At 43.6% G+C, this 20,526-nt stretch overlaps 1 protein-coding gene across 1 annotated transcript; it reads left to right on the top strand.

Moving 5' to 3' along the window:
- The first annotated feature begins 190 nt into the window (after positions 1 to 190).
- abcc10 (ATP-binding cassette, sub-family C (CFTR/MRP), member 10) lies at positions 191 to 20,224 on the top strand. The gene is made up of 23 exons (XM_080721093.1): positions 191 to 246; positions 2,062 to 2,281; positions 2,966 to 3,995; positions 4,492 to 4,839; positions 5,983 to 6,210; positions 6,998 to 7,154; positions 7,324 to 7,562; positions 7,662 to 7,741; positions 7,894 to 8,065; positions 8,434 to 8,532; positions 8,902 to 9,091; positions 9,398 to 9,475; positions 9,982 to 10,173; positions 10,870 to 11,008; positions 11,422 to 11,617; positions 13,208 to 13,551; positions 13,822 to 13,991; positions 15,230 to 15,390; positions 16,081 to 16,334; positions 17,526 to 17,671; positions 18,495 to 18,592; positions 18,929 to 19,041; positions 19,559 to 20,224. The coding sequence occupies exons 2-23, from the start codon at positions 2,097 to 2,099 to the stop codon at positions 19,692 to 19,694; spliced, it is 4,755 nt and encodes a 1,584-aa protein (XP_080577219.1). The 5' UTR covers positions 191 to 246; positions 2,062 to 2,096; the 3' UTR covers positions 19,695 to 20,224.
- Positions 20,225 to 20,526: the final 302 nt, after the last annotated feature.

Here is a 20,526-nt window from a genome sequence, read left to right as displayed (position 1 = left end):
TGCATGCTATATCATTCATAACCATAGGTTACAGTTGATAAATGTCCGAACAAAATATGACATAATAATACTACATCTCATTGTCAAATAGTCGTCCATAAAAATCAAAATAGATGGTACAAAAAAAAAAAAAACGCTCGAAAAATACCTTTATTTTGAAAACCTAGTCGCACTGCGTCATCAGGAGTCGACGGGAAGCTCCATTAATAAACAAAACAAAGTCGAGGCGTTTACATTTGTTGCAAGGTAATTATTGCATTATAAAAGCCAATCAGAAGATATTTACCATATATGCATCTTGTTTTACAGGGTGTCGCGTAAACAAAGCAATACATAGCCTTAGCCTACACACAATCTTACTACACACATAGATAGTTAACTAGGTATAAAAACATTTTTTATTAATTCTCCTGCAACCGAGCTACTGCAGCAGCAACATGTAGAAGTGGTCAGTGACCGTCAGTGACTCGTGATCAGTGTTGGGAAAGTTCACTTTAAAAATGAACTAGTTCAAGTTCAAGTTCAGAACTTCTAAAATGAACTAGTTCATTTTTAGTTCATAATTCCCCATTATGAACTAAAGTTCATGGTTCCCCAAAATGAACTACATAGTTCTTTTTTAGTTCTTTTTTTAACCATATTTTTTTTATACTTTTGGCAATTCAAAAAAAAGGGGAAAAAAATATATAAAGGTCTATATATATATAAATGTTTAGACGTTTCTGCATGCTATTATTTGTCAAAATTATTGACTCAGCCCATATTATATAGAACCACACACAGCAATAATTTCATCCAACTTAACATTGAGGTGCCCACAATATCAGTCTTCCTGCACCCTTATTGTGAAGGACTGCATGTAATAACCATGTTATTGTCTCATTGTGTGAAATATCATAATATTCAAAAACAAATATTTGACTCCAATTGATTCCCCACACAGTATTGACTTGATATAGCAATAAAAAATAATATAGATATATATTACACAGCAGTTGTGGGAAAACTAAGACATTGTTCAATAAAAACACAATTCCGATTTTGGTCATTTTGGAAATAGGGCAAAAAATATATTTTTCTTCAATCTACTGTCTTGACACTCTAACCAAAATTGTGCTATAGACCATAATCTACAAATTGGAAGTGAAAGAAACTTTAACACACATTTGAAATGAAAACAAAAAATTACATGTACAGGGAACCCCACTAGAAAAAAACAAAAAGTTACATGTACAAGGAACCCCACTAGAAGGCAGACGTTTCTAAACCGTGCACAGCATGATCCGCGTTGGTTAAAATAGCTGATCTACAAGCTCACGTTGTCTCGTGGATGCGACGCGTTGTGAGCTTGCAGATCAGATATTTTCGCCGTGCAACACATAGGACAAAGTATAGTCAGTCAGGCTTGCGAGACGAGGAGGAGATTCACAGTGCAGGAGCAGAGTGCAGAGTAGACAGCACCGCATATCAACGGAGCCTCCGACGAACGTTCACGAGGCACTGCTGCGTGCAGTGCCTACTATTGGAGCACGTGAATGAAAAGAGAGACGAGAGGAGCAGAGGACAGACGACCGCGGAGGCGCGGACCGCCGCATGAACGGCCGACGAACGCCGACGAACGTCGTTCACGGGCGTCAGAATGACCGCGTTCGACAATATCGTTCATCAAGCGAAAACAATTACGTTCAGTTCACGTTCGCCCAAAATATGAACGTGTTCATGAACGATCGTTCTTTGAACGCGTTCGGGTACAACACTGCTCGTGATTATAGTCAGGCGTCAGTGACGTCCCAGAGATCTACTGTCAATGGAATCTAATATGTTTAACTGAGGTTGGACATTCTCATTCATACCAGCCACATGGCTTTAGAAAGGGGATGTTCTCTGTCAATTTTGACATAGCACTTGTATAGCCATAAATCACAACTCTTGTAGAGTGCTTTTATTTTGGGACGTTTTATCTCTACAAGATAACGTCCCAAAATAAAAGCACTCTACAAGAGTTATGATTTATGGCTAGCACTTATATATACTTTTTGTTGCTCTGTCATTTCTTTCTAGAATGAGCTGAGAATAGGGGGAGGACCGGAGGAGACATGGGTGATTTTGGCCCAGCAGAGTTGATCTCGGGCATCTGCCATACAGACGTCCACAACCCGTTCCCTGTCTGGCAGAATGGAACCCTGCTGAGCCTGAGCCCCTGTTTTAACCAGCTCGTCCTGGGGGCCCTGCCTCATGCTGCCATGGCAATCATCAGCGCCTACTACCTTAGCATTCCAAGGTAGGTGAGGCACATTCTGCCAGAAGAATGAAAACTTTAAGCTTCATCCAGTGGCGTAGACAGAAATTACATTAGGCGAAATGCCAGTCAAAATGCCACACCATGGAGACTTGAGTTCAATAAGTTTATTTTATTTATTTTATTTTATTTGTTGCATTCCTACATTTGATTATAGTAAATTTACCCCCATTGATTCCAGATGGGGGCCCAAATCCATTCGGGTCCCCATCTGGAATCAGGATATTATCCTGGATACCATCATTCCAAATTCCAAATACAAAAAAGGTATACAGGGTTCAGAAAAGGGCTACCCATTGAGCTATATGGTTCTACCCCAGACATGGGGCCTCTCACCTGCTCAATCGTCTATAGAATAGAATATATTGCGCTATATATTTTAATAATGAACATGATTTATAGCATAATGATCTTAATGAATTCAATACATTTACAGTACAATGTAGCAGCAAGAAAATAGCTGATCTACAAGCCCACAACGTGTAGTGTACATTATAATCTTTAGTGTCGATTCGTTAATATGATGAGCTAAAACAAAACATCCAATCCAAGTTGTGGATTATTCAATGAACATACATGAGCAAGATTAAGTTGGCTATTGTTCTAAATATCTGTTTCGATATTCCCTAAAACAATCATACTGTACATACTGTTTCCTCTTCTCAGGTACAGACTTCTTCAGACGTCTCCTCCATGTAGCTGGATGCTCAGGGTGTCATCGGCGCTGCTAGTTACGCTGCTCTTCATGGTAGACGTAGCATTGACAGCCCTTCTCAACCAGGATGACATGTACCTAGACGCGTTGGCTGATGGCTGTGCCATCTTGGCCTGGCTGGTACAGTTTGGCACCATGATAGCCCTCCAGAGATCTGTTCTCAGAGGAACCAGAGGCCCTCTGATTTTACCACTGCTGGTTCTTCTCACTGTTCCGAACCTTGTGATCACCCTGGTCGGTTATTACCGTAGTGAGGTGTATCTAAACCTCGAAGAACCCCTCAAAATGACACGATTGGTACTTGCCTCAGCTCGGACGTTCCCTGTCGCCCTTTACATCCTGGCATTTGTGTTTCCCTGCGTCGGCGATGCAAGGGCGACCATGTACATTAACGCCGGGGACGGCGCTCACCTCATTCCAGAGAGTGTTCATCCGGATACAGGCGAGATGGTGGCGGAGGACGGGAGTAGCTGTGTGTCTCGGCTTCTGTACCTGTGGCTGAATCCTCTGCTTCGGCGAGGGCAGCGTGGGGAGCTGGACAGAGCGAGTGACGTCTATCACCTCCCTCAGAAACTGCGCACCGCCGTTATCCGGCGACACTTCTACCGTTGCTGGGAGGCCGGCCGGCAGGACGCAGCAGCACAGAGGCACAGAGGGCGGGATCAGTGGCCCAGCCCGGTCAACAGAAACCTGCTGAACGGCAGCTGGACTTCCCCTCACCAGGAGGACGACTTGGAGTTGGACGGCGAGGTGGCTCTGGTGAGGGTGCTGCACAAGGCCTTTGGCGTGAGGTACTACATGTTGGGCATCCTGAAGCTCATGGGCAACATGCTGGGCTTCACGGGCCCCCTGCTCCTCAGTGCCCTGGTCGGTTTCATGGAGGACGAGGGCGCCCCCGTCAGCCGAGGCGCCTGGTGCGCCCTGGGACTTTTCGCCAGCACCCTCATCTCGGCCGTCATCCGAAACGTCTTCTCCTTCCAGGTGGAGATGTCATTTAAAATCGATTAATTGCCGTTAAGAAATTATTCGATTAAATTAAACGATTATAATCGTATTATTATTATTATTATTTATTTTTTGAAAGAATTAATAAATATATATTTATTTTTATTAAATGTTTTGCCTAGTGAAAGTTACAGGTAAGGCATGTGTGATATCAAATGTGAGCTTAACATAATCACAGTAATCCTTAATCATATTCCATCATATTCAAGGGCTTTTGGAGAGAAATGAGACACACTCCATAGAGCACTGCAAAGGGGAGGTGTGTCTGTGCCCAACTGAAGCTCGTTGACACTCGTTAATGTTATGTACATCCAGGCAATTATGTTTCTGCACTCCTTTTCAGTTTCGGACAAGATTTTTCCATTTGGTCCCAAAAAAAAAACGCTGCTTATCAATGAATTGCTTAATCGATCGCTAAGGTTATCAACTATCAATTAATGAATGAATCGATCATTTGCATCCCTACTTCCAGGTGTCCAAGGTGTCGCTGTCCGCGCGCGCCGCGCTCGTGTCGGCCATCTACGGGAAGACCGTGCGGGTGAGCGGCGGCGGCCTGGCACGCTTCACCCTGGGCGAGGTGGTCAACTTCATGAGTGCAGACGCGGACCGTGTGGTCAACTTCTTCAACAGCTTCCACGAGCTGTGGAGTCTGCCCTTCACGTTCTCCATCGCCCTCTACCTGCTGTACCTGCAGGTGGGCGTGGCCTTCCTGGGGGGGCTGGGCGTGGCCTTGCTGCTCGTCCCGCTCAACAAGATGCTGGCCTCCCGTATCCTCGACAACAACAGGCACATGCTCAGGCACAAGGACAGCCGCGTTAAGGTGAGATTTGTCTGCACTGTTTTATTATTGTTATTTTCACACTGTACTATAGCACAGTGGTTCTCAACTTTTTCAGGCCGCAACCCCCAAAATAATCATATTTTAACTGGGGACCCCCCCACCCTGACAAGCACTAAGAGTTGAGGCATTACATTTTGTATAACACGGTTCTATTGTGAAAATAGCAGATCTACATGCTCACAACACCTAGCGGCGTTGTGAGCATGTAGATCGGCTATTTTCACAATTCCAGCCTCTAATATTTGACAATTTGGCCAATGTTTAATGTGTCATTTTAGATGTATTAAAAAGTCCTTAAATTGTCACTTTAGACATGTGCAGATACCCTCTATCCTACATATAATTTTAGAGAGAGGTCAGTCACTCAGTCACTCAGTCACAAAATGCATTATACTGCAGTGACCAATACAGCCCAGTAGAGGGCGGAATCATTCCACAACAAAAAGAAAAGAAAGGAGAGGATAAAAACAACGGGTAAGGTCTAGTACACTTAAACTTTATGTTTGTTTGTTCACTTTTGAGTGAGACAACAATGTTGCACATTAAGTTGACCCCCTGGGGGTCCCGACCCACAGGTTGAGAACCACTGTAATATAGCACATCAATAAGCACATGGTTGAAAAAAGTCTTTAATATTGAACACACTAAAGTGATACATTACACCGTGGGGGGGGGGGGGGGGGGGGACATGAGCTGGTGGATGATGTCAGCATACACAGAAAATAATGCATCAATAACATACAGAAGCATACAGTATGTTGTACAGAGTACCGGTACATCAGAATGTACAGGTATATCGTCTCTGTCGGGAGTAAATCTCGAAAATGTTAGTTTTCATGATTCAAGTTCAAAAGCAGATTTACAAGCTCAAAACATGTTGCTTCACGCCGTGTTTTGAGCTTGTGAATCTGCTACTTTTGATGCTTTTTGTGATGTTGTAGTATATAGTAGGAAGTACAGGATTAATTCACAAAAAGTTAGAAAATAGAGATAACACACTTTGACACAGCGTGTTCAAAAAGTGCTATATAAATAAACAAAGCTTTGCTTGCAATGCATACTGTATGTGTTCCAATACATACAGAATATAATTTTCATCATTTGCCTCATTCTTTTTCGCAGCTGATGACAGAGGTCCTTTTCGGAATACGTGTCATCAAGTTTTACAACTGGGAGAGCCATTTCACTCAGAAGATCAGAGACTGTCGCAAACAAGAGCTGACCCATCTCAAGGCCATCAAGTACCTGGATGCAGTGTGCGTGTACACCTGGGCAGCCCTGCCTGTGGTCATCTCCATCCTCACCTTTGTCACCTACGTGCTGCTGGGACACCAACTGACCGCAGCTAAGGTGGGCAACCATGATAGTCGTGGTTGTCATAGGCGTGTCTGTTTTGTGTTTCCTTTGACATTCAATCACTGATTGATTGATTGATTGAAGAATTTATTAGAAGTTTGCAATAGAAAAAAGTACAGTTTCATGACAGTACAAATCACTGGTACAAGGTCAACTAAAAGGAGATCCTAGAAAGCCGAGGCTTATTTCCACAGGAACCACACTTTAAGTATCTCATATAACATTGAAAGACAGACGGATAGAACATAGTACTTTATCTACTATGTCTACTATCTACTACTCACAACAATCGTATCGCAGAGATTGTAATTTATCGTGAGATTGTCCTCTGTCATAGACTAGGATGAACTGGCTTTTGTTGAGCTGAGAATTGAGTACCACTCGTCTTAAACCCTGCTATACTTTGATAAAACTGACCTGTAAAGAGGCACTTGGTACGCTCTTATTTCACTACACTCAAACGTTCCTCCCAGAATAGGGATGCTGGAGGTTCAAGTGGTTAACAAAAGTTGCATTTTAAGTTTTAAGCCTATGTGGATTATCGCGATAATAACGCTAATTGTAATTATTTGTGCCACAATAGTGTAATTTTCCTTTTCATATCTTCCCATCCCTAGTCCTACATCACATGGCATCATAATTTCTCCTATTTTGTTGAATGGGTCTGGGAAACAGAGCGTCGGTTTGCATCCCTGACCCAGCTATGTGTCGATGTGTCCCTGAGCAAGTGTCCATCGGGCCCGGGTTGTGTATATCAAAACCCTGTCCACTTGCCCTGCAGGTATTCACCACCCTGGCTCTGGTGGGCATGCTGATCCTGCCACTCAACTGTTTCCCCTGGGTCCTCAACGGCATCCTGGAGGCCAAGGTGTCCCTGGAACGGATCCAACGCTTCCTCAAGCTGTCTAACCAGGACCTCTGTGCATACTACAGCCTGGGTAGGCTGCTGTGTGTCTGCGTGTGTGTGCATGCACACGTGCACACACCCTCATGTGCATGTTATTGAGCCATTTGTGTTGTGCTGATAACGTGATAAGTATACAATATCATTTCATTTGTAACAATTTACAAATGTATTTTACTGTAGTGTATTTTCTCTGTCCACAGTTTGTCCCGAAGACCCTCAGATATCTGTGCTGTTGAGTCAGGGTTCTTTCTCCTGGCACGGTTCTGACGGCCCAGACCTCCTTCACACAGAGCAGGGTTCTGACGGCTCAGGCCTCCTCCACACGGAGCAGGGTTCTGATGGCCCAGACATCCCCAACGCAGAGCAACCCACAGAGACGGACACTGGTGCTCCTAAAGGGAGTCTGCTGCTGCGCAGTCTGAATCTCAATATCACTAAGGTATCTATTTACAGGCTCATTTATCAGGTTCTTGTTGTCTCCCATCAGATTGTGATGTGATGTGGTAAGAATGTATTTTTGTTGTTGTGTGTTTCTCAGGGCTCCCTTGTGGTTGTGGTGGGAAAGGTTGGCTGTGGGAAGAGCTCATTACTGGCAGCCATCACTGGGGAACTCAACAGGTACAGCTTTTGAACATTTACTCTAGAATGCTGAAATATTAAGTAACTGGACAGCTAAGAGCAGACTTGGTGGTGTGGCCTATAGTAAAGCATCTTGTTGTCGTTCAGGCTTGGTGGTGTGGCCTATAGTAAAGCATCTTGTTGTCGTTCAGGCTTGGTGGTGTGGTTTACGTAGAGGGAAGAGAGGCTGGCTTTGGCCTGGCCTCTCAGGAGCCCTGGATCCAACATGCAACAGTACGGGACAACATCCTGTTTGGAAGAGACTACAACCCCACCTTTTACCAGACTGTGATCGAGGCCTGTGCACTCACAGAAGACCTCAATGTGAGATAAAAAAATATATACTTTTTATCTGTCTGTCTGTCTGTCTGTCTGTCTGTCTGTCTGTCTGTCTGTCTGTCTGTCTGTCTGTCTGTCTGTCTGTCTGTCTGTCTGTCTCTGTTCTTTCTTTGCTTTCCTTATTATTCAATGGTAAATTATGATTTCACTGTGATGCTCATTACAAATTAATTTTCACAGACACTATTTACTTAATTTATCAAATAAATAAAATGTAATCTAAAGCTACATGGCACTGTGGTGGTCAAGTCATGTATTTAATGTAAGTTTGGTGTCGCGTTTCATCAGCTTGACGCTGAAACATTGAGAGAGAAAGGTTCGTCCAGGGTCTTCACTGTGTTGTATTTGTGCAGATCCTTCCAAACGGTGACAAGACAGAAGTAGGCGAGAACGGCGTGACTCTGAGTGGAGGACAGAAGGCTCGCTTGGCCTTGGCCAGAGCGGTTTATATGGTCAGTGCTCCACAGTAACCATAGCAACAGGACAGCCATCTGTTCAGATGGGTGTCAAGTGATAATGAAATCATTTGAATAAACAGAAGCTGAATACCTGCAGAAAGTTTTATCTGGCTAACGTATTCTCATATTGGTCTGAATATTGGATTTTTATGTGACAAATCATAATTTTTAGCCTCTCCTCTCCAAACAGTTTTCCAATATACACATAAAGTTCATTATCAATAATAATAATAACTTAATAATAATAATAATTATAAGTCTTAGGAATTGTATAGAATATAAAACAAGGAAACCATTTTCTTTTCTAATTTAGCATGGCATGTGAATGTATTTTCACATTTATTTTGTCTGTTACTTCACAAGGAGAAACACATTTACCTCCTCGATGATCCACTGGCGGCAGTTGACGCAGACGTTGCCCATCACCTTATGCAGAAATGCATCATGGGAGTCCTCAGGAACAAGACCAGAATCCTTTGCACACACCGCATAGAGTTCGTGGACAAAGCTGACATGGTGGTCCTCATGGACAATGGGACCATCATTAAAACAGGTAGAAAACACGTTTTGTCGTTATGGACAAAGCCATCATCATTAAAATGGGTAGAAAATAGGTTTTGAAAGCATGTTCTGACCTTCCCAAATGTACACTATTCAGTACACATGAATCTCTATGAAATATACTTAATAGCTCAACTGTAATTGTAACATTACCTACTATGGCAGCAATTTATAAACGTTCCAAATGAGGCTGCAAAGGTTTATAATTGAATCAACTACGTATTCTACTTGTAAGCATCCCATACACGTTTCAGCAGATTTGGACTAAACCTAACCTTCCTCTTTGATGGTTGAACAGGCACACCTGCAGAGGTCCTGCCAATGGTGGAAGCAGTGCCCAAAAAGCGCAAGAATGACAGCAATGCTAAAGAGAAAGGTATATTATCTTTAACTAAATATTTTCCCATTAAAAATAGTCATTCTGAATACTAAACTTAAATAAATGGATGATTACTGTGTATCTCATCTTCAACTTAATAAAAGTTCATTTAATATTGTGACTTAACTTCACTGAACAACCATTTCCACCATTACTAAAAGTTGACATCTAACAGTATGTGTTTTCACAGCCTGTTCAGCCTGAGACACCAGAAACAGCAGCATACAACACAAATATACATAAATATGTTGAAACAGCATGGTGTAAAAGCATGGGGAGGAACAGTACGTCAGAATGGGTTGAATTATGCTTTAGTAGTAGACTAACAACGAGAGGTGGGGGACAACAGTCTTTTGCTGGGATGGTGTATGGATTGAAGAGATGTTTTGATCCAAAATTGAGCTTCTGACATGTACTGTAAAGTCAAATGTGGCATCTATGTATCTTATCGTTTTTTTTTCTTTTTTTCTTCTTTTTCTTAAATCCATTGCGATTCGGGTCAGACGGTGGTACCGAGCAAGTGGCGGAGGACCTGGGTGCATCCAATGAGCTGCGAGCAGACGATGAATCTGACCTATCAGGGGAGGAGCAGAAGCAGATGGGCGGGTTGGCGTGGAAGGTGTACCAGACCTACTGGATGGCCGTGGGCAGCGTGCTGGCTTTCTCCGTCCTGGTGTCCCTGCTTCTCATGCAAGGTTTGCATTTGGACCCCCTGCCCTGCACCTTGCACTGTCTGGGTTTCATTATGGCTTTTGGAGCTTATTGATTAGGATTTTTTTTTTTTTTCTTAATGTTTTACACTACAGGTAATATTAACTCACCTATTCTATATTTTCTTAACATTTTGAAATAAACAGGCACAGAATTATATCCTTTTTAAAACTGCTTTAATTTTCTTTTTACCTTTACTCTCACAGTTGTCACTTGATCAATAAAGATTGAACTTTGTATCTTATTTTATCTTAAATATAGATAATAAAAAGAGAGTGAGTGCACAGGCCTCGATCAGTCCGTCACAAAGTTTCCCAGCCATTGATATAACGTCAAATATGCTTCTATTAAACACTTGCATGATGTAGTTATTTGGCTAGTTATTTGTTGTTCATTAAATAAGGTATTACGGTTATATGCTGTGTTAAAAAAGGAAAATACAGTATGTGTAGTACCTCTGCTTTGTCACAAGATGGTGCACTTTCCTAACGTTATGTATGGCATCATTAGTATGGTATGTGCAAGATGAGACATAGTATTTAGTAGGGGCTAAATAGTATGTTGGAAATAGCATACTGTTTACTATGTAGTACGCTAGTATGTGATGTCGGACTCAACCAAGGCCTGCATCAAGCAATGTCAGAAAGTCACCTAGCATTGTTTGGTTCTCTCAAATCCAGCCTCAAAGAACGTTTCTGACTGGTGGCTGTCCCACTGGATCTCTGAGCTGAAGAACAACGGTTCCTCCTGGAGTAATAGTTCATGTGCAGCGACCTACAGCTCACCACATCTGCTGCTGTTCTCATCCGGAGGACTAGTGTGAGTCACAACATCAGCTCGCGTCATGTTAAACATACAGTACTTCATGTTCGTGGCTGGGTCGGGACTCAGGACCCAATTCTGGGGTCTGGGGTCTTCCAATAAATTCGATGTACAAAAAAATAATATCTAAGAAGTAGCTAGTTTCACTAGTTTGGGTCTCGGGTAGACATCAAATTTCTAATTTGGGTCGAACTAAAATGTTTGAGAAGCACTGTTTTATATTACTGAGGTTAGGTAAGTTACTGCTGTATAATTTCTTGTTTTAACGCCTTCGTGCCTCCATAATACTCAGAACTGTGCCACGTGGTTTTAAGTATTCAAATTTACTGTAAGAGGTTTTAAACATTATTGTGGTGCAATATGAATTGATCATGATTTCTTTTCATAGTCAAACCTATCTTTCCATACAGGTCTCCATTGTCCTCCATTGTAGAAAGCTCTCCTGTAGCCAACGTGAGCTCAGAGGTGAAGTTCTATCTGATAGTGTACAGCTCCATCGCCATCGGCAACACTGTGTTCACCGCTCTCCGTGCTTTCCTCTTCGCCTACGGAGCCATCTGTGCCGCAACGGTCATTCACAACAGACTTCTGGACAAGGTCCTTAAGGTGTGTACAGTATGTCATCTGAACTCTTAACCCGGAGTAGCTGTCTCCACCTGCTTCTGTGAAGTAGGGATGGGACCATATGAAAATGACATGTCTCTTTTGTTAACCACGTGAACGTTCACCAACAATTAGCCGATCTACAAGCTCATGCTGCAACACATTTTTTGCCGAATCGACTTGTGTGAAATAAATAAGAGCGTACCAAATATGCTCTTTACAAGTCCAAGTTAAAGGAGTAGTTCACCCCCAAAATGACTTTTTTCTATTGATTACTCATGCCATGGAGAGTAGAGTTCAATAATATTTTTTGGTTTTTGTCACATTCCTAAGACAAAAAATTGATTAGAGTAAATTTACCCCCATTGATTCCGGATGGGGACCCGTTTCGAAACGGGTCCCCATCCGGAACGAATGGGGGTAAATTTATTGTTATCACATTTTTGTCTTTTGGAATGCGACAAAAAACTAAAAATATTATTGAACTCTAGTCTCCATGGCGTGACTAATCAATAGAAAAAAAGGCATTTTGGGGGTGAACTACTCCTTTAAAGCTAAACAAAAGCTAATTCATCCTAGTGTACGGCGGAGGACAACTTCATGATAAATCTCCGCGATACGAGTAAGTTGTTTGCATACCCAATAAGTTAGTCGCCTTGCAATGCGTTTTGAGCTTGTAGATATTCTCACCAAATGTTATTTTTGCTGAATTTCCACCTGTTATAACATGCCCAGAATTGGGATGATATAGGTTTCTTGAGGTTAACTTACAACTGGGAGCTTCCCTGTACTATTCCTTGATTCAATGCTGGACACTTAAGCTGCTGCACATGAGCAGATGGTGGTTCAGTGCCTTGCTCACTGGCCTTTAACCCATTTAGAACGGGTACACATTTTGTGTATCATTATTTTATGCTTTAACTATTGAAAAATAGCAGATATACAAGCTCACAGCGCGGCACCGAGTGCCGCGCTGCGAGCTCGTAGATCTGCTATTTTTGAAAAGTCGTGAACATTAGAATTTTGACCCGATTCTATAAGTGTCTTTTGAATCCTTCTAATTCTAGGCCTAAATGGGTTAAACTACTGTTACTAAGGGACAGGAGAACACAATCGCATCCCAGTTCAGATTTTTCCAGCCTGACAGGGATTCATACCAGTGACCAATATCCCTTCACGTCACCAGTGGTTGAAAAAGTACTAAATGTTTTACTTAACTAAAAGTATCAATACTGCAATGTGTATATGTCAAAATGTAACAAAAGTACCAAAAGTAGAAAGTACTCACAATGCAGAATATTCGATTTCACAACTTTTCAAATGTCTAATGTGTCCCATCACGACACATTGTGAGCTTGTAGATCGTTTATTTTCAAATGGACAAAATGTATATAGGACTGAAGTGGGTAATTTATGTTTTTTAATAATAATCAAAATCTACAAAGTAACCAGAAACTAAAGTTTTCATATAATTGTAGTGGATCCGAGACATAGTGGAGTAGAAGTAAAACTATTGGAAATTGTACTCTGTTACTTTACACCACTGCCTTCACGTCACTCAACCCCCCTGCCCCTCCCTAACACCCTCTCTAGGCCACCATGGCGTTCTTTGACACGGCGCCGCTGGGACGGGTCCTCAACCGCTTCTCCTCTGACCTGTACACGGTGGACGACAGCCTGCCCTTCGTGCTCAACATCCTGCTGGCCAACGTGTTCGGCCTGCTGGGCATGCTGGCGGTGATGAGCTATGGCCTGCCCTGGATCCTGGTGCCCCTGCTCCCCCTGGGGCTGCTCTACCACCGCACGCAGAGCTTCTACAGGCACACCTCCCGGGAGCTGAAGCGCCTCTGCAGCCTCACGCTCTCGCCCGTCTACTCGCACTTCTCTGAGACGCTGAGCGGCCTGGGCACCATCCGGGCCAGTCGAAGCTCGGCCAGGTTAGAAAGCAGCGTTGATGTTGTCGAATGACAAAATATATATTGACGATTTAGTCAACAAATAAAAAAACTAGACTAAAATGTTAGGGAGGGACTAGTGGAGAAGAGATCCAGTAGAGCTAAAAGACGGGTCATTTTATGCAGATCTACAAGCTCGTTGTGAGCTTGTAGATCGTCTATTTTTGGCATCTAACCAAATCAGCCATTACGACGGCATCAAGGCCCGCCAAAATAAGTCTTTGTTGACTGTGTATGTGATGATGGTCCCAGGTTCGAGGAGGAGAACCTGAGGCGTTTGGAGCAGAACCAGCGTTGCCTGTTCCTCAGCAACGCTGCCATGCAGTGGCTGGACATCCGCTTGCAGATGATTGGAGTCGCCGTGGTGACCGGCATCGCAGCGATCGCCGTCATCCAGCATCAGTACAGCTCCATAGACCCAGGTGAGTCCCAGATAGTCAACAGTCAGGTTAAGGCCTGAAAAATACCTACAAACCTATTCTAAATACTATGTTTATTTTTTTTTGAAAAACGAATGTTCCTATGATCAGTGGTGCTCAAACTTTTTAATGTCAAGAACTCCTAAAATTATATGTATTTGACCGCCTACCCCATCTCAAAATATTTTGTTCCAGGGGCACCTCCAGAAGCAAAGATTTACAAAAGTTAGCTTTAAAAATGTACCTATATATTTAAAAATGTATAATTTTAAAGATTTGCACACATTTTCAAGATCTTGGCATCCACATTCCTTCTGTCTGTGAGTGAAGGGACATTACTGTATTGTAAAGTGGATAAGACCTTCAGTATGTGAATGTGTGAGTGAATAGACAGCAGATAAGGATTTTAAGGTTGGAAGACCAGACAAAGCACAGTCCGTTTATCACTCCATTAGCCAAATCATTAACCTGAACTCATGAAGGCAACTGGGTAGTATTCTATACACTAGTATCCGAATCCAGGATGCCTGTGTTGAATTTGTGTGCGGTTGGCATTTACAGATGAATACAGAAAACATGCTACAGTATATTATAACTGTTATTAGTGTTATTATAATACTTTTTAAACGGCTGGGCTGAATAGTTTGTAGTTGATGAATTTGATCACATCTTTCTGTGGTTGGACATCATCTTTGAATATAATTGGACCTTCTAAAATGAGCATAATACAGTTCCAGCATGAAAATATGTGTATTTTTGTGTGTTGAAATAACAGTAAAATCCATTCACCAGAATGCTGCTCCCATCGTGGGTATTGGTAACGTTTCGAGCCAGGCTCGAAATATTACGAATACAAATCACACCTAGTGTGAAGTGAGCAGTGCTATTTATGAGTTAATTTCATCAAGCCAATCATAGCGGGACCGTCCTGCAACACTTGGCCAATGGGACCCCGGGGCGGGAATACAACACACTTTGAGTCGTTTGTGCCTAGATCTAGGCCAGATGTAGGCCACTCTTCAGTTTACTTTAGGGCCCAGATATCTTTTGGGAACCGGACAAAGACAGATGTTGGAGCATAGCTCCTTCAAGGAGCACCGCTCACAAATGCCGGATTGTCTTGTTATTTCATGTCAAAATGTTGATCCAGCACCCAGCCCAGCAGGACAAGATGTGCGTGCCTTTTGTCACTCTGGTCACACCTTTGTCATTGATTTGTGTGTGTTGTCCACTGTCGCCAGGTCTGGTGGGTCTGTCTCTGTCCTATGCCCTGTCCATCACAGGCCTGCTCTCTGGCCTCATCTTCAGCTTCACGCAGACAGAGATGCAGCTGGTCAGCGTGGAGCGCACAGAGGAGTACTGCAGCAGCCTGCCCACGGAGCCACAGTACCACAACCCACAGGTACCACATTACCTTACTCTAATACTATTTCACATACACAGGCCTCTCACTCTGCTTTCTACTAGGGCCTGGAGATGAAAGAAACCTCGAGCAGAGTTTGTCATTTCTCTGCACACTTTCAGCCTGGTTTAATAGGCTCTATGCACAGAAGCCATTTTGGCTAGAAGTTGCATGGTCTTCTCACTTCCTTCAGAGGTGTTACCAATAATACTAATGAAGGCTCTGTTCCATTCTGCTCAAACAGAGTCAGGGTGCTGATATTGTGCATGTTGGCTCACTAGAAACACTCTGCTACACCAGTGGGTCTCATTGTGGTCCAGGGACCCTCGTGCTTCCTTGGGGGTTTCAAATGACCCCTTAAAATGTGTTACTCTGAGAGTGTTCAAATGGAACCAAATGCAGGCGTAAAAGGTTTGAGAACCACTGTGCAACATGAAATGGAACAGAGCCTTCATTAGTGTCATTGGTAACACCTATGAAGGAAGTGAGAAGACCATCCAACTTCTCTCCAAAATGGCTGCTGCGCATAGGGCCTATTGGCATGGTTTAAGCTGAGTGGCACCGAGCTATTGTTCTCTCCTACAGCATGACTAGGAGAAATGGTTAACAATATGCCCCACAGGACGATATCTAGCTAAATCCCAAGACCGCAGCTGTTAACACGTTTAATTGGTTCGTCTTTGATTTCAGGTGTCGCCCTTGTGGCCCCAGAAAGGCAGGCTGGAGTTCTGCGGCGCAGTGCTGGCCTACAGAGCGTCTCTGCCCAATGCCCTGGACGGGGTGAGCCTGGTGGTGCGTTCGGGAGAGAAGGTGGGGGTGGTGGGCCGCACCGGCTCTGGTAAATCCACACTGTTCCTGGCTCTGTTCCGCATGGCGGAGCTGAACCAGGGACACATCCTCCTGGACGACCTGGACATCAGCACCATGGGCCTGGCTCAGCTCAGGTGACAGAACCATTCATTTACTGCAGTGGGACCCAGAGTCGGGTCCCCAAATTATTTTGAGGCGGTCCCAGGATGGATCAGCGTAATGTGCAACACTGTTTTCTCACACAACAGTAAACATACTGGGGCCACCGTGGCGCAGTCGGTAGCACTGTCGCCTCACAGCTAGAAGGTCCTGGGTTCGATTACCGCCGGGGACGCTGTGGGCGCAGGGGGCGTGTTCTCTCCTCCGCGTCATCAGTGCCCATACCATAGGTGGGGTTGGCGAAAGGGCCTTTCTGTGTGGAGTTTGCATGTTCTCCCCGTGTCTCCTGTTTAATACCAAATTGGCCAGATTGTCAAAATTATGTAAGAAAGAGGCAGACGCTGTGAAAACAGCCAATCAACAAGCTCACAACGCCTCGCAGTTGTAGTTCCGAAGCAAAAGTAGCAGATCTACAAGCTCGAAACGCATCTGCGTTTTGAGCTTGTAGATCTGCTACTTTTGTTTGACAACTGTAGCATGATCAAGTAGAGCATTAATTTACGAAAAAACACAAAAGGTAAAATAAATTGGAGATAAAGAGGTTTCTGCACTACAGATATGAGCAGGATAGACGCACAGAATGTGTATAAAATACAGTATGTACCAATAAACTGTGACAGCGATTATGACAGGGATCATATAGGACAGGGTTCCCAAATTAGTTTTCCCCAAGGGCCAAATTATGTCTAGGGTACCAAGCCCAGGGCCACAACATTGCAGGGGGCGACGGTGGCGTTCCCGCTACTCCAGCGGCAGTTCAGATATCGTCGCTGTCGGGTGAAAATCTTGTATGTCCAAAACCGTTCGTTTTGCATTTATCATTTAAAAAAAATGATTTAAACTAGTGAAAACAGCCGATCTACAAGCACACAACGCCTCGCACCGCGAGGCGTTTGTGCTTGTAGATCTGCTGTTTTCACTACTTTTGTGCGACGGCCTTGTTTGATGAAGCAGAGCTTTACTTTGTGAAAGAGCGTACGCATTTTGAGATACGGATTTTCCACCCGACAACGACGATATAATAGTGTTGTTGCTGTTCTTATACCACCATTATTACTGGAGTTGGTGGGGGTCAGACAGTAGCCCCCCTTGCGGCCCGCGGGCCGCCTATTGGGGAACCCTGATATAGGATATTAATTGCTGTGGGGTGTTGGCGCCCCCTGCAGGTCCAAGCTGGCCATCATCCCTCAGGATCCCTTTCTGTTCAGTGGCAGCGTGAGGGAGAACCTGGACCCCAGCGGGCGGCACACGGACCAGAGCCTGCTGGACGCCCTGGACCAGTGTCACCTCAGACATGTGGTTCACGGGATGGGTGAGGAATCTAAGATATTCCATAAGTTATCCATCTCAAGTAAATCCAGTACGATCGTGCACGATCCACACGCGCGCTGCGCCACGTCGTGCGGAAAAAAAGAAATGTTGCGGGACGCGGTGCAGGATCAGGTTTCAGGGAACCGAGAAATGGGCGTTTTCTTGCAAAATCTAACATGCGACCCGATACAGATATCTGTTTTTTTTGTTTCCGGTTTTTGTTTCCGGTCAAAATAAGAATCGCTACTTTTTGAGAAGATAAACACCAGCGTAATGTTGGATTAAATGAAAAAAATAGCCGATCTACAAGCTCACAATAGTCATCTTAATATACAGCTGATATAGTCGAGTCTTAGTTTGTAAGAATAAAGACTTGTGTGGATGTTGTTGGCAGATTGGCTGAGAACGTGGGAAAAGCGGTGGTTATTTTACAACATTTTCTGCGACATCCTTATTTATCCTGTGTGGGAAATTCAGCTATCATAGCAACTTTAACTTGGTGAGATCAGTGTTACCAAGTGTGCTGTCCTTGGCATGTCCCTATTTATCCCTGTATCTCTTGAGACTGAATAGAGAAACATTGTTTTTAATGACATACTAACTGTGATCATACATTAAAATATGATTGTGTGTGTGTGTGTGTGTGTGTGTGTGTGTGTCTGTCTGTCTGTCTGTCTGTCTGTCTGTCTGTCTGTCTGTCTGTCTGTCTGTCTGTCTGTCTGTCTGTCTGTCTGTCTGTCTGTCTGTCTGTCTGTCTGTCTGTCTGTCTGTCTGTCTGTCTGTCTGTCTGTCTGTCTGTGTCTCTCTCTCTCTCTTTCTCTCAGGTGGTCTGGATGCTGAGGTAGGAGAAAAGGGGAAGATGTTCTCTCTGGGTCAGAGACAGCTGCTGTGTCTGGCCAGGGCTCTGCTGACGCAGGCCAATGTAAGAACTATGTAGAGATATGACTACTGAACTGATAACTGTGAGATGTTCACCTCAATGCTGTTTCTTAGCTTTCATCTGTCTGTTTTGCTACTGAATTGCCGGAAACACGTGAAGGCATCGTACAGTATATAGTCTCTGTCTGTAGAATCAGCCTCAGGTCTTAATGGGTTAAAAGATCTAGCTTCAAACCTAATTGCATTCACATTTTGTCAAAAGAATAAAATACATTTGAGGGTCCTGAAAACATCTATCTGATAGGATAAAACATATCCCACTTCTAAAATGCCATAGTCATTACTCATAACTGCTACAATACACATGTCCTGTCTACAGGTTCTGTGTATTGATGAAGCCACAGCCAGCGTGGATCAGAAGACGGATAAACTACTGCAGCAGACCATCAGAGAAAAGTTTCAGAACAAGACTGTTCTCACTATTGCTCACAGGTAACCGTTAAGCACTTCTGATGAATTAAAAATACGATGAAAAAAATGTATATTGCTACCGCCTTTAGGATTTCCAAACAAAATGTTCAACAATAATTGAAATTATAGCCTTGTAGAGTATTATTTCCCTAGTCCCTTTATATCCATCCAAGACAATTTTGATATTTGGATCATGATTAGATATCTAAAATGTAACCATGGATTTAAGATACATTTAGATAAATCTTTTGTACTGTCAATCAGTTTTTAATTACGAACAGGCAATTCTTGGTATGGCTCCTCAGAGCCGAGCCGTCTAGAAGAGGGTCTGTCTGTCTGTCTGTCTGTCTGTCTGTCCGTATGTCCGGAGCTAATCTTGCAAAATGCCGGACGGATCAGTGCCAAATGTTTTGTGCACACTGCCAGTATAATACTCAAGAATTTAGAAAGAAAATTACGTCACGTTATTGAGCAAGTCATTTGGTGTCACTCACACAACAATGACATGTCCTTCATTCCTTCCTTTTGGTGTCACCAGAATCAACACCATCATGGACTGTGACAGGGTGCTGGTGATGCATGCTGGGAAGGTGGTGGAGTTTGACACACCCTCTGCTCTCTACCAGAGAGACAGCTCTGTGTTCCACAGGCTAGTTGATGGAAGAGCAGAGTGACACTTAGGACATTTAGTTTGAAACATTATTTATTTAGTGAAAGAGTTTTTTTTTTGGTGAAGATGCCTGTGCTTTTGACCTGTTCCACATTTACACAGCTAAAGGACCATTTCATTTGGACTTCTAGCCACTAGCAGAGATGGCTTTTTTATTTTATTTAATCTTATTTAGTAGCCAATTTTTTTTTTAGCCCTTTCTGCCCAATTTAGTTGTTATGCCGACACATTTCTGTGTTGTCATTGCTGTTGTATCCTTCTGGCTCACCTGCCGGTGAGGATCCCTCACCAGGAGGCTTCGCCACTACTCCTCCCGCCCAACACTCCCCTCTGCTCTGACAGGTGCCGGGCAGAGAACTAGCATAGAAAATGTGCAATAGAGGGACTTCATGAAGTAGCGCACCCCTGATAAGTCAAGGCGATATACTTCCAAATGCTGGGCTGTGTTGTAGGGTCACGTCTTATCAGTCCCCTCCTAATGTGGCAGTATACTCATGGTTGGTTTGCCTTTTTTCTCCTTCCTTTACAACAAGTTTACAAATTAAATGTGTGTGACTTCTTGAGATACCGGAAAAAGCCCGTAGGAGTATGTGCAATGAACAATATCACCCTCCCTGCCCGGCTTCCCTCCCCCACCACGGACCAACTATGTTCGCATAGACGCCCAACACTCACCACCATGGCTTTGAACCCACAATCTCTGTGGTGGTGGGCAGGGACTTTACCACTGCGCCACCCGAGTGCCAGAGACGGCTTCTGTCTCCGAGGCCTTTTGTGTACATAAGTCTCTGCATAAGGTAATTAACAGCCATTTATGTTGAAACAGTGAGTTCCTT

This window comes from Nannobrachium achirus, assembly GCF_963921795.1.
Source record: "Nannobrachium achirus genome assembly, chromosome: 3".
NCBI classification, from domain to species: Eukaryota; Metazoa; Chordata; class Actinopteri; order Myctophiformes; family Myctophidae; genus Nannobrachium; species Nannobrachium achirus.
This window is presented reverse-complemented; position numbering and strand designations above follow the sequence as displayed.